General features: G+C 34.5%; 1 protein-coding gene across 1 annotated transcript; it reads right to left on the minus strand.

The window, feature by feature from the left end:
- Positions 1-5,729: 5,729 nt before the first annotated feature.
- LOC110710167 (myosin-2 heavy chain-like) lies at positions 5,730-13,705 on the minus strand. The gene is made up of 7 exons (XM_021888431.1): positions 13,592-13,705; positions 10,414-10,524; positions 7,395-10,319; positions 7,079-7,309; positions 6,827-6,985; positions 6,557-6,715; positions 5,730-6,186 (listed from the first exon to the last, which is right to left on the minus strand). Exons 2-7 carry the CDS (start codon positions 10,495-10,497, stop codon positions 5,935-5,937), a joined length of 3,810 nt encoding a protein of 1,269 aa, XP_021744123.1. The 5' UTR covers positions 10,498-10,524; positions 13,592-13,705; the 3' UTR covers positions 5,730-5,934.
- Between the last annotated feature and the right edge of the window lie 403 nt (positions 13,706-14,108).

The following is a 14,108-nucleotide window of genomic DNA, read 5'->3' on the forward strand; positions in this document are numbered from 1 at the left end:
TAGGTTTTCAACCAAATCATAAATTGAAGGTAATGTATATGTATTGCTTTTATATGATGATCAAACTAGTTTTTGGCCCGAATGATGCCTCGGGTCATTGTTTATAGATAAGAAATTTATAGTAAAATAAAGTGAAATATATATGTGGTAGGTTCATTAAAAATAATCATTTGTTTATTTTTGCAAATATTATTGAACAATAAAATAATTCATTATTCAATAAGTAGTAACCTAAATTTTATATAAGTTTAATTTAATTGTTAAAAGGATTTTATTCTTATGTTGTCATAAAAAAATTCCTTGATAAAGTAAACATATTTTGTGGTTAAAAGAAAAAAAAAACCTTTAAGAATGCTATGCATAACCTATATGAATTATGATCGAGTAAATGAGAGAAATGAGATTAATTTTGTAATCATATTGTTGTTATAATATACACATATTAGTTGACAATTAAAATTTAAAATGTATGAACACGAATAACTCTTTTTAATATAACTTTATTGTAATAAGATGTGTCATGGAGCAGTGATTAAAGTTTAACTTTAATGAATGTGAGATGAAAGAGAGAGAGAGATAGAGATATCTGATAGTTTATGTAGTGGTAGATCTTATATTCTTCATTTATTAGAAGTACGTTTTTGTTTTACAATAAGGCTTAGCTTGTAGAGGTAATTAGTCTTTTGCTTAATTCATGGTATATATCTTGTACTTGGATATAATTGATTATTGAAGACCTTTATAATTTCTTTCTAGGTCATTTGCATGGTAAATTTGTAAGAATGGCACAATGATTGTAACTTATATTTTTGTGCTATTATTGCAACACTTTTGCATCTAGTCATTACTGATCTTTTATCCTGCATTGTTGCAATTTTCAAAAACTAAGGGTTAGTTGTAAATTGAACTAAGTAATTTTTTTTTTTTTTTTTAGAAGAGCAAATTGAAAAGGAAAAAACATTAAATACTAAAGCTAAATAAACCTACCCTACACCTGTTTGCAATATCATGTGTTGTCTTTACCTGTCCTGTTCACTTCCAAATGATACAATTTTGGAAAAAACATCCCTAAATGCTTGATTTCCATAGTTTCGAAGAAATTAGCCATATCCACGTTCCTTTTGTCGTGTAACATTCGAATCAGCATCGTTAATTCCATATAAATCCATGAGAGCGTTGTAAAGCAAGCTATAATTTTCGTAATGCCGATGAAGTTCTACAAAAATCCTCTTCTCCTTCTAGAAAAGCGTTACCATCTTCAGAGAAAGTCCATTCAACACCTGCATTTCCCGCGTGTTTCTGCCACGATCCATAAATCATAATAATTATATGTTGGCCAAGATCAAGAGGGGAGTTAATTAAAACACCTCCCAGTCCTATTCCAACCCTCAAGAATCCTAGTGACTCAACATTCATTCCCGTCATAATATGTAGTTGATCTAATTTCCTTAAATCAAGGTTTTGGTAAATTTGAAGATCCTCCCTGATTTTTCAAATAATCTTACCCACAATAGCATGTAGGGCGAGTACTCTAAAAAAACCCTCTCATTCCTAGCTTTTCAAAGACGATCCATAATATTTTAATGAAAGTATCGATCCTTTCACTATGTGAACCATCCTCGCTGTAAAAAAGTAGGATATAGTTTTTAATCCAATGTTGCAACAAAGTAGTTTCATTGATTTTTTTTTGTTGGAAAATTTGACATTTGCTATAAGCGAACGAACCTTGTGTCACATTTACTACCTGTTTAATATTTTTTTTATTTTTTTTACTATCTTTAAAAGTTACAACAAATAGCTTTTGCTACCGCTAAACAACATCCGTTAAGATTTTGTTAAGTGGGGCCTATTTTTCATTAAATAATGATTTAATTTATTAAAAAAAAAAGAAAAAACTTAAAAAAAGTAAACAATATCAGCCACCTCCCGTCAGTCATCCGTCCCCTCCGTGCTGGCTGCTGGCAGCGCCGGCGCCGGCGTCCCTACCCACTCCCCTTTCCCACGCTGCTTGGAAAAAAAAATGAAAAGGGAAAATGCGTAAAATTAAAACCTTGAGTTTAATGAGAAGTTTAGTGGTAATAGCATCAGTTAGAATGAGAAACAGAGTGAAGGGTTGAAGACGAAGGACTTGGAATTGAGAAGAGGGTAAGCAGCAGCAGGCAATGACGGATGAATTGAAGGTTGATTCCGGCGATTTTGATCCCATTGAAGGTTGATTCCCCTTAAGATGTAACCATATTGGGCATATTCCACTTTTTCGAGCTCGGTTCGTACAATTAAAAATGTAACAACATATCGATTGCAAGAGGATTAAGGGATGAGTTGAAGGTTGATTCCGGCGTTTTCGAACTCAGCAAGAGGAGAGGGGAGGGGGGCTGGCAGTGAGGGTGGTTGGAAGAGGGCTGGAAGGAGGGTGGCTGGAAGGGAGAAAGGCTGGAAGGAGGGTGGCTACAGTGAAGGTGGCTGGAAGGGGGGTGGCTGCAGTGAAGGTGGCTAGACGGTGGTTGTGCCCCACTAACAACAACATTAACATAAACCGTTTTCTGGTAGTGAATTATATATTTTTGGTATTTGGTGTGGTAGTAAAGTAAAATAAAATATTAAATAGGTAGCAAATGTGATACAAGTTTCTTTTGCTCGTAGCAAATGTCAATTTTTTTTTTTCTTTTTTTGATTCAAATTAGGTTAAAAACCAAGAAAGCAGAGCTAAAACAAACCAAGTTCAAGCAAGAAAAAGAAAAAAACAAACCAAAACAAAACAATTAAAACTAAGCTACAGAGGACTAGACGCGGTAAAGCCACGCCCCTAACGTCCTCCTTTAAAATACGACTCAATTCTAACGGAACAACAGTAATGATAATCAATTGAGAGTCTGGAGTGACTCCGCGGTTGACCAACCAATCTGCCGCTCTATTGCCTTCACGATACACATGTGTCACCTTGATTTGCCATCTTGATTCCTTGAGCAAACGCTGACAGTAGAGAATAGCTTGGATGCTCTCACCCCTTGGCATCATTTTCTGTTGCAATGCTTGAACACAAGCTAAATTGTCCATCTGAATTTCCAACTTCGAAATTTGAAGATTTTTAGCTAACTCCAGCTCCTTAGTAAGAGCCATGACTTCGGATTTAAACGCTGAACAATGCCCAAACCTTGCTGCAAACGCTGAAATAAAGCGTCTTTCATGGTCCCTGATGATGCCACCACCTCCAACAGGCCCTGTACATCTTTTTGCCGCACCATCACAGTTCAATACTTACCAGCCAAAGTCAAGGGCATGCCGGGTAACATTGGTTAGTACTTATGTCCATGCTTGCGGTGTTGTTCATCCAAGTCACCACTTAAAGCCCTTCTAGCCTCATCATATCTAATATGCAAGAAAGTACCAGTATCAACGGGAATTTTATCACTTATATTGCACACAAAACAATTTCGCCACCTCCAAATCCACCAAATTGCTACCCCCAATTAAGTAGCCCAGCAATCACCATCAATCAAGCCTGATTGGTTCAAATTCTTCGTAAGCCAGTCTTTGAGAGGGCCTTGGTAAAAATGCAGCAAGCTATTTTGTGGAATAATCTTACGCCATATACTTCGTGCAGCAAGATATATAGGGGACCTAGTCTATTTGAAATCAACCCAACAAAATTCTTTTTGGTGAGCCAAAAGTATTTACACATATGCTCATAAACTTACCTTGTACTATATAACTGTAGGCTTGTAGCACTAAAATATACTAATGAACTTTGTATAAATCAATTGATGATCCTTTTTTTTTTTTGACAAAGATTTGATTGATGATATGATAAAAATAATACTTTGTACTAAGTTATTCTTGAGGGAAATACTTTCTAAGTTATTGAGCATGTGGATGATCTTGTACATTAAAGGATAATAGTCTAAATGCAGAATAACAATTTGTTTATAAAAGGCATCATATTTAATGACTCGAATTTAAGCTAATGTAATAATCGACCTATTTTTCACCTCTAATTTGAAAATCATACTTTGGTATTATTGCATGTGGCTTTCAAATTGGTGGAACTTCTCATCTACCACAACCAAAGTATATGCTCCTGTTATGGACCATTTTTGTCTAACTTGGCTTCTTTTGCTATGCATTCTATTTGGATGCTTGTTGGTGACAGTGCTGTAGCACCATTCCTTTGCTTAAGTTAAGGGGGACTTTATTATATTTCTCAAATGAGTACTCCTTAGGCCTTGCTCTCTTCACCTTATTTTTGCTGAATTGAAATTATTTTTACTGAATTGAAATTATTTTTGCTTAAACTAGGCCCTGTTCACTTCAACTTAAAAATATTCAGTTCAGTAAAATTGATTTTAGTTCAGTAAATACGCTCAGCTCACTAATAATAATTTCAATTCAATAAAAATAAGTAACTTTAAAGAAGAAATATATATTAGAGAATCAATAAAAACAATTTTAGTTCAGCAAAAATAACTTTAGTTTAGTAAAAATAATTTCAATTCTGTAAAATTAATTTCACTTTAGCAAAAATAATTTCAGTTCAGTAAAAATAATTTCAATTCAAAAAAAAAAAAAGTTGAAGTGAACATGGCCTTAAATTATTTTTACTGAACTGAAATTATTTTTACTGATTCTCTATTAGGCCATGTTCACTTCACCTTACAAAAATAATACTCAGTAAAAATAATTTCAGTTTAGTAAAAATTAGTAACTTTAAAGAAAAAATATAATAGAGAATCAGTAAATAATATGTCAATTCGGGTAAAAATGATTTCACTTCAGTATAAATAATTTAAGTTTAGCAAAAATAATTTCAGTTCAGCAAAAATAAGGTGAAGTGAACAGGGCCTTATATTTCTTCTTTAAAGTTATTAAGTTTACTGAACTGAAATCATTTTTATTGAACTGAAATTAATCATATTGAACTGAACTTATTTTACCGAACTCAAATTATTTATACTGAATATTATTTTTTTTAAGATGAAGAGAACAAGGCCTTAAATACTTTATCGGAATATTGTTTTCCAAAATTTTCTTATTTCATGCAAATTAATTAAGAAACCAAAAGCTTTTCTTAAGGGTGTGTTTCCTCTACTTGAAATCTTATGAGCTTATTATGAACTGAACTTAATTCATGTCGATATTTTCTTTTTTCATGCCAAAGTCTTTCATCAAGAAGTATTTTAAATGGATTTCCGAAAAATAAAAAATAATGCAATAAGATTTTGGATGACAAACATCACATCTAGTCAATAGTCTTGTAAGAGCTGAGTGTTGAGGAGATTATTGCCTTACTAATCTAGTGTTACTTGAGTGGCTTCGTTATACAGTTCTATTATTTGATTATTGAATGACAAAATAGCAAATTGTGCGGACAACAAAAACAAATTTTAAAAGGTAAAAACTTCTATGAACTTTTTTTATACAAACCAATGAAAATAACATTTAACCGTGGAAAGTTGCAATACTAATTTTCTTGAATAATTTGATAGTATTTCGTATAAGGTTATTTAGTTCAGAGGTCGTTCATGTAGAAGTGTAGAACTTATAACAAAATGTAACAAGTTCGTCCATATATCTAGAAAAATGCCTTTTTTTTTAATTAGTTTTTGTTACCCTAAATTCTTTTTTTATTTAGGGGATTTTTTGTGACTTCTTATACAAACATCTGTAAGCAATAATGAAAATTAGTGATTATCACTCCCAACTCCCAAAATTCACAATTTTGCAACCCAAAATAATAATATAAAAGAAAATCACCACCATTAAATAACCAAGTAATAATTACATGACCAAAAACTGCTTCTTGGTGGACATTAAACTAAAACTTAACAGCCACCAATTTGAAGACTTGAGTTATATAAACAACTTACTGCAAAATAATATCAATTCACCAAACTTGAATAAATAAAGCCACAACTCAATCAGGTAATAAAGCTAAAGTTAATATCTTTTCCCTAGGATCACACCAAGAACTATGGACACCAGTGCAACTCCCAGGATAAACTTGATGTTCATGCTGGAAGAAGCTTCGGCTGTTGGAGTCTGAACCACTGAGGATGATGGTGAGGTTTGTGCAGACAATTTTTCTGATTTCTTGCTCTTACGCTTTGTCGGGCTAGAAATCATTGATCCGATATCTCTGGACCTCACTTCTGTTTCGCCCTCTTTGGTATCAGCGTTGCTTTCATCGACCTGTAAACAATAAAGGAAGATCACTCAACATATGCTACTTTGTACTCCTATACTGCAATCTTCATACATAACAGTCAAGGCAGATTAACCATCTAATGTTAGTTTTGATTTCTTGTAAAGATGACGGGGCCAATGTGTGTGAAAAGTGGGAAGGGCACAAAGGTACACACCCCAAAAGGGTATGATCCAGGTCGCCTGATAAAACCACCCAGGCTCTATTTACCAGGGTCGTCCCTCAAGGACGGCCTTGATGGTAATCTGCATTTCTAATTATAACTATCTTTGAAGGAATTTCACTATGACAACATTGATCAAGTTGGTACTTTGAGGGGGTGGGGGGACTGGTAGTTAAAGCTTCAAAAAAACTGACCTTTTGTTTAGATGCTGCTACAACCTTCTGGAGTTTTTGCTTGAATTCCTCAATTTTCTTTCCAAGAAGCATGATTTCTTTATTTTTGGCATCAAGCTCTTCAGAAGTACGACTCTTGGCAGCTTCCAATTCAGAGACCTTTGCTGAACTTTCCTCTTTCTGTTTGACCAGCAAAGCAGATAAACGTATATAAGCCAATGGTATTTAAGTCTAAAATGGTTGTCATAACAGCATCATAATAATAGGGAATGAAGGAGATTTATAACTAACCAGCTTAGTTAAATTGGCCTCTGCAAGCTGCAGCTCTTCATTTAGTTTCAAAACCCTTTCATTCAATAAATCTCGATCTTGGAGTTTTTGCACATGATGTTCCAACTGAGAAGTCAAATCAACCTCTCTCGTGGTAGCAGATGTTTGGAGATTTTTAACCTGCAAAAAAAAAAAAAAAAAAAAGGTTTCTTTATATATTTCAAAACAAACAAATTAGATTTAATTCAGGTTCAAAATTCATTTAACACCTACCTCTTCTTTCAATTGAGCCTCGGTTGCCTGATATTGCTCTTCAAGTTCTTTCAACCTTGCTTGCAGGGCAGATTTCTCAGTTATTTCAACCTTTAGATTGTCAATCTCGGCCTTTGAAGCATCTTCTTTTCCTCTATATTCTTTCAGCTGCTCTTCTAGTTGGACCACAACAGCTTGATGTTCTTTAATGGTTTCATGAAGCTGGCTGCTCTCCTTTAAAACTGCAGATATCTGTCGGAGGTAATTTATTATTACATAATGTTTGATAAAAGAACTAGGAAATAAAACATAACATGAAGTTTTTTAAGGTACAAACCTCAGACTGAAGCCTTTCCTTTTCAGAAGTTAGCTCCTGGCGTAACTCCTCATTCGCCTTGTCTGATAAGAAACATTTTGCAGCAATATCTTCCTTCTCATCAAGAGCATGTGATAATTTAGCTTGGAGATCACTTTGTTCAGTCTCAGCCAAAGCCAGATCCTGAGTGAGCTTCATATTGGCCTCAGCCAAGGCCTCATTACGTGTCTCAACTAGCCCCAACTGAGCCTGCCGTTCATCAGCCAATTTTGCCTGCTCCTGTAATTTCAAAAGCAAATCTTCAACTTCCAGTTTTCGAGATTCAGCGATCCCTGACACCTCAAGGGCCTCTTCCTGGTACTTCTTCAGCTGGTCTTCGAGGGAACTTAACTTTTCATTTAACTCCTTGATCTCCAACTCCCTTTGAGCTAATGTCTCAACTGTAACCTGCAGCTGTTCAATCTCAGCTTTTCTTGATTCAGCGATCCCAGAGGCTTCACGAGCTGAATCCTGGTGTACTGTTACTTGCCCTTCAAGAGAAATAACCTTTTCGTTCAATTCCTTTACTTCCATTTCCTTTTGTCCTAATTTTTCAGTCAAGTCTTCGATTTCAACTTTTCTAGACTCAACAATCCCTGAAACCTCTAGAGCCTCTTCTTGGTGTTTCTTCAGCTGGTCTTCAAGAGAGCTTATCTTTTCGTTCAAATCCTTGATCTCTAACTCTTTTTGGGCCAATGCCTCAACTGATACTTGCAACTGTTCAATTTCAGATTTTCTTGATTCAGCGATCCCAGAAGCTTCAAGAGCTGCTTCTTTATGTACTGTCAGCTGCTCTTCAAGGGAAGTAAGCTTTTCATTCAACTCCTTTACTTCAATCTCCTTCTGACTTAATTTTTCAACCAGGTCTTCAATTTGAACTTTTCTAGATTCAGCTATCCCAGATACTTGACCGGCCTCTTCTTCATGAACCTTTACCTGGCCTTCAAGGGAAGCAAGTTTCTCCTTCAATTCTGTAACTTCAAGCTCTTTCTGAGATAATTTGTCAGCCATCTCTCTAATTTCAACTTTGTTTGATTCGGCAATTCCCTCTGCTTCATGAGCCTCCTCTTCATACTTTTTTACTTGGCCTTCAAGAGCTACAAGTTTTTCACTGAGTTCCTTGATTTCGGCCTCTTTATCATCTAATGTAGCAACAGTCTCCTTTAACTGTTCTATTTCCACCTTTCTAGACTCGGCTATCCCAGATGCTTCACGAGCCTCCTCCTCATATGCTTTCACTTGGCTTTCAAGGGTACTCAACCGTGCACCCAACTCCTCGACTTCCTTCTCTTTCTCAGCTAGTCTACCACTTGTTTCCTTCAACTGTTCCTCAGCCTGCGAATGACGAGCTTCAGCAGCAGAGTGCTGCTCAAAAGATCTCGAGTGTTGCTCAGTTAACTCGGTGATAGTATTCATGTGAGAGGCAAGTTGAAGAGAAGTGGCTTCTTTTTCTGCATCAGCCGAATTAAGCAATTCCTGAAGCTTATCAACCTTGTTCATCAGCTGCGAGTTTGTTTCCACCAAAAGTTCCTTCTCTGAAAGAGATTGTGCCACTTTACCCTCAGCTTCCTCAATCATCTTTTTAAGTTCTTCATTAGAGCTTTCTAAGGAATATACCTTAGCAGCACTCTGATGCAATTCTTCTGTTAGAGATGCAGCCTTCAAAGCTGCTTCACCCACCTGTTCTTCATAACTCTGTACCTTATCTTCAAGAGTCTTAAGTTTCTCAGACAATGAGTTAGCCTCACACTCCTTTTCGCTAAAATTTGCCATTGTCTCTTGCATTTTTACCTCAAAGTCCCTAGTAGAAGACTCATGTAAAGATTCAAAATGCATTTTACTCGCAGTTGCTTCCTCTATCGCTCTCCCTTGCTCCTCTAATTGATTCTCAGCAGCTTTCAGCTTTTCCATAATTTCACCCTCCCTTAGTCCAGAACCCTTTAGATCATTTTCAATGCTTTCTAGTTTCTCCTGTGTAAGAGACAATTCTCCACGCAATGATTCAAGCAAATTTTCAGCTTCCTGAAGCTTTTTAGTGGAATTTTCCAATGCTTCGTCTGAACTTTGTTTCTCCTCTTTCATTACATTCAAAGATTCCATCAGCCCTGCTTCCTTTTCACTTGCTGTTTGAAGTGCACTCTCAAGGTTCAACATTAAAGATCGGAACTTCTCGATTTCTCCAGTGAGTTCAGATACCATGCCTGAATATTTTTTTGATTCAGCTTCAGCATCCCCACATTTTGACTCCAGTGAACTTATATTCACTTCAAGCTCTTCAATTTTCTGTTTCTTTTCTTCCAGCAGCGATTCAAGGTCACCCATCTTTTTCTCAGCATCCTCAATTTTGGAGTGAGAAGATTTTACTACATTTTCCAATTCTGCAGCACGAGATTGTAATTCTTGCTCCAGCTCCTCTATTTTCTTCTTTGAGCTCTCATACTCAAGATTAAGACTTTCAAATGATTCTTTAATGCCAGAAAACTCCTTGTGCTTAGTTTCATGATCTTCCAAAGCATCTTGCAAAGACTTCAGCTTTTCATTGAAGTTATTTTCGGCCTCTACCATCTCCTCCTGCAATTTCTTGTGGTTCAGTTCAAGATTTTCATACTTCTTCCCACATTCTTGCAGCTTTTCTTCAGTCGATAAGGCCTCATTTTTCAAATTTGCATTCTGTGACTCAGAATCCTTTAATGCAGCAGCCACTCTTTTTAATTCAGTCTCAAGCTCGTTTACCTTCTCCTGTGCTTCAAGGACTTCTCTGCTAGATTCATTAACAGATGATTTGCTTTCTTCCACATTTACTTCAACATCTTGAGAGCTATCTTTCGTTTCCACAGTTTCTCTCTCGACCTTAATGAACTCTCCATCATCCAAAGAGCTTTCTTTTTCTTCTTTATTCCCATTTTCCTGTGGCAAAACAAAAATTCAAGTTTTAAATATAAAATAAAAAACCAAAATAATGATATTGCAGATACTTAAGCTATATTTAACACGAATCTACCTGAATTGGCTCCGTAACACTTGCAAGCTTCTCCTTGACTTCCATCACAGGCACCTCTACATTCGTTTGAGTTTCTTTTTCCATTAATAATCACAATACTTGACCTCAAACCTGAGGTAAACAAATGTACAAGCTTAAAACCACAAATCGACTACTTCTACCTTATTGCATACAGGTCAACCCAAACACTTGCACTGTTGCACTTGCACTACATGTAAAGAAAGGCTACAAAGATTCAACAAAAAAAAAAAAAAAAAAAAAAAAAAAAAAAACAAAAAAAAAAGGATTAATTGTTGTAAATTGCATTTTTCCACCTTTTGGACATCAAGAAAGTGGCTTTCATGAGGTACTTTATTCTTATCATGATACTAAAATATGCATAATGACAGGTTGGTTGAACAGAGCCCTTGGGCAACAGATCTAAGGCTACATGCTCTAATAATGTAAATACCATATATCCAACTGGATTTCACAGTGCACTCACTTTTATACGAAAAATCACATCTAATTTGCTCATATGAAGACAATTTAATTTTTGCAGCAAGTTTATAGTATTGCTATACTTCCCACATATCCTCCTAATTAGTACAGGTTTTGGTCAATAATACAAGCACTTCAAAAAAAATTCTCTAGGACTAGCATTACTTTACTGTAATCTTATTCCGTATAATATGATATAAACTATCAATGGATTGCAATATAACTGTCCATTTAATGATATATTACTAGACAAATGAAATGCTTCTAAAGGGTATGTCTTCACTCTCTTGCTATTAGACATTTAGACCCTTGATAGAGCCGGAAACCACTTACTAAAAAGAGATTATTTCCTTGTAGTGTTAGAATACCATGGACACAGAAGGATTAACATTGATTCAGACAACAAATCTTAAATTCAAAGCAATGGTTAATTATTCGAAACATATCACATGTGTGCAACATGAGACGCCTGTTTTAAGCATCAACCGATCAACGTGCATTGCAACAAAAGTTCAATTAGCAGATTGATAATCGATTTGAGACAATAATACGGACATTATACTTTAATCTAGGCAATCAAATATGTACAATGCACATATATAAATCTGTAAAGTAGGCCTATAATTTTTTAAGCTTTCTTGCTGTCCATTAGAAAGCTTAACAGAGTTTGTCTGATAATGAGAATAGTTTTATGCTTAAACTATTATGCGTTGCGTACTCTTGTTTGGTGAATACACAAAAGACATAGGAGACAGGTAAGCCAAGAAGAGCAACTCAAGAGTGTCTTATTTGAAAGTACCAGTATTAAAATAATAGCAGCAAGTAATGCTGAATCTATATCTGTCTTCAGCGTAATAGATCTAAATCTCAATATCATATTTTCTCATTTAATATATCTACATTACCTACAATGGTTAATTCCAAAATCTTTTGCCGAAATTTAACAGATTCGTCTTACCTATGAGTTAATGCTCAACTTCTCCCCTGCTATTAAGTTAAAACAAGATTACCGAAAACAAGTAAATCTATTTATATTTTACAATGAGAATATAATTGCACATAACAATAAAAAAAATAAAAATAGTGACCACCAATAGCAGTAGCTAGACAAGGTAAGGCAGTTTAAATCTAAAAAACGAAACTGCTTGTTAGTTGTGACCACCGACAGTCAGTAAACTCTAAGAACAAAAGTAATCCGTATATGACAATGACCCTTTCTCATAACTTATACTTGGTACATGTAAGAGAAAAAGCCAAAATCGAAGGTCTGAATCATAAAGCACAGGGGAAAACCATACACATTGATAGAACAACCTCCCAACTAAGTTACATCAGCTACTAAGAAGTTGGAAAAACATAATAAACACAAGGCAACAAGAGCAGAATTAAAACTTCTTGTAAAAACCTCAAAAAAAAAAAAAAACAAAAAAAAAAAAAAAGCACTTTATGTGTATAGAGAATTGGAAACACTTTAACATAGAGCTTCTTATGTTAGCTACAATACCAGTTATGTTTAAACGATGAGGTATCCAATACTAAACTAGTCTAATTAAGTAATTATACTCGTGCAATAGCAATGTGTGCACTAAACCTCGGCTATGGACAAGTACGTGTATCTTTGTTTAAGTACACTTGACTACTAGAGAGTACAATTATTTACAAAATCGATTAATCCTTATAATACTCCATAATAAAGATCCGGACTTTATTTGTGGATGAAAACTTATGTGACATCTACAATGATCGATTTCAAAACAAGGTACTCTAAACTAAAATCAAAAGTACCAACTATTTAACCCCTTACCACCAAAAGAACCTTAATTACTCCCATTCGTTTGAACTTAGTTATCACATTACTAGTCCTATCAAACGCGACAATTAAATTTAGATAGATAGAGCCATATAGGAATAGTGATACATACATAATTACGTAAAAAAACATGAAAAGAACAGAACCATACAAAATAGGAAAAAGAAAACGATAGGTTTGGTAAGAGGGTCCAATCTCTCGACATTCGAGTAATTCATAAATCTTAATCATCAATATCTTTAAAACGCGTGATCTTTCTTTTTCATACACTAATATTTGTTTTTCTCCTCTTTTTAACATCATAATCAAACACATAATTTGCTTTAAACATTATAAATTCATACTTCAATCTTTACAAAAAGCAATAATAACTATGTTTTTTGTTTTTTTTGTTTTCCCTTTTTCCACCTAATTAAACTCGACATATTCATTTATTTTAGCGTTTTAGATAATTAGGAGCTAATTTAAGATAATCAATGTTAATCACGAAAATTTCAAAAATTCAGGGATACTAAAAAAAACTAAAAACTAATTCAAATGTAATACGGAGTAATTTCTCGATAATTTACAAGTGTTAAGCAGACAGATTAAAAAAAATTAAGCACATGATCAAATTGATCATATAAATCGTCATGATCATGATTTCACAGTAAGCAGACAGATAAAATAAATAAATAAATAAAATTAAAATATGATCATGATATACTACATAACAGCAGTAGTATTAGTATTCCCTCGTTTCTAAAAGTTTATTCCTGTCAACCTATGACAGTAATTGTCTTACAACAAAAACCCAAGAAACTCTTAGAGACAGAGAGAGAATTAAACAAATAGAAGTAATAAACAGAATCATAATCCTTAAAAAGAAAAGGAGAGGAGAATTCTTGCCTGAGAGTGGGACTAATATTGGGTATCAGAAAATGGTGATGAAATTTGATGAGAGGAGAGAGAAAGAGAGAGAGATGGAGGAGAGAGAAAGGAAAGAAGGTGAAATATAAGAGCAAAACAGAGTGGAAAGTGGGGACTTAAGAGAATGGGATTGGGACCCACTTTTTGCTGATATGTGCATATACGCCTGCTGTTTTCTTAGCTGTCTTTTTTCTCCTTTTCTTTCGCTTCTTTTTTAATTACGGAGTACATCACTGTTTTATTTCATTTATTTCTTCCCACCGTTTTTTCAAAGAGGTTCTTCTTATTGCATTTCGTCGATTATTGGATTATACACATGAGAGCGTGATTGACAATTAGAAAGGGTGAGGTTTTAAAGTGTAAGTCCGGGCTTAGGTGGATTCTAAGAGAGGGTAGCCTTATAATAGTGATGGACAAATGTGTTTTTTATTTGAATTGATTATTAACTATTTATATAAGAGATAAGAAATAATCCTAAAACGGTTATATCTTATGC

The sequence above is a fragment of the Chenopodium quinoa genome, unplaced genomic scaffold (assembly GCF_001683475.1).
Source record: "Chenopodium quinoa cultivar QQ74 unplaced genomic scaffold, ASM168347v1, whole genome shotgun sequence".
Taxonomy (NCBI): Eukaryota; Viridiplantae; Streptophyta; class Magnoliopsida; order Caryophyllales; family Amaranthaceae; genus Chenopodium; species Chenopodium quinoa.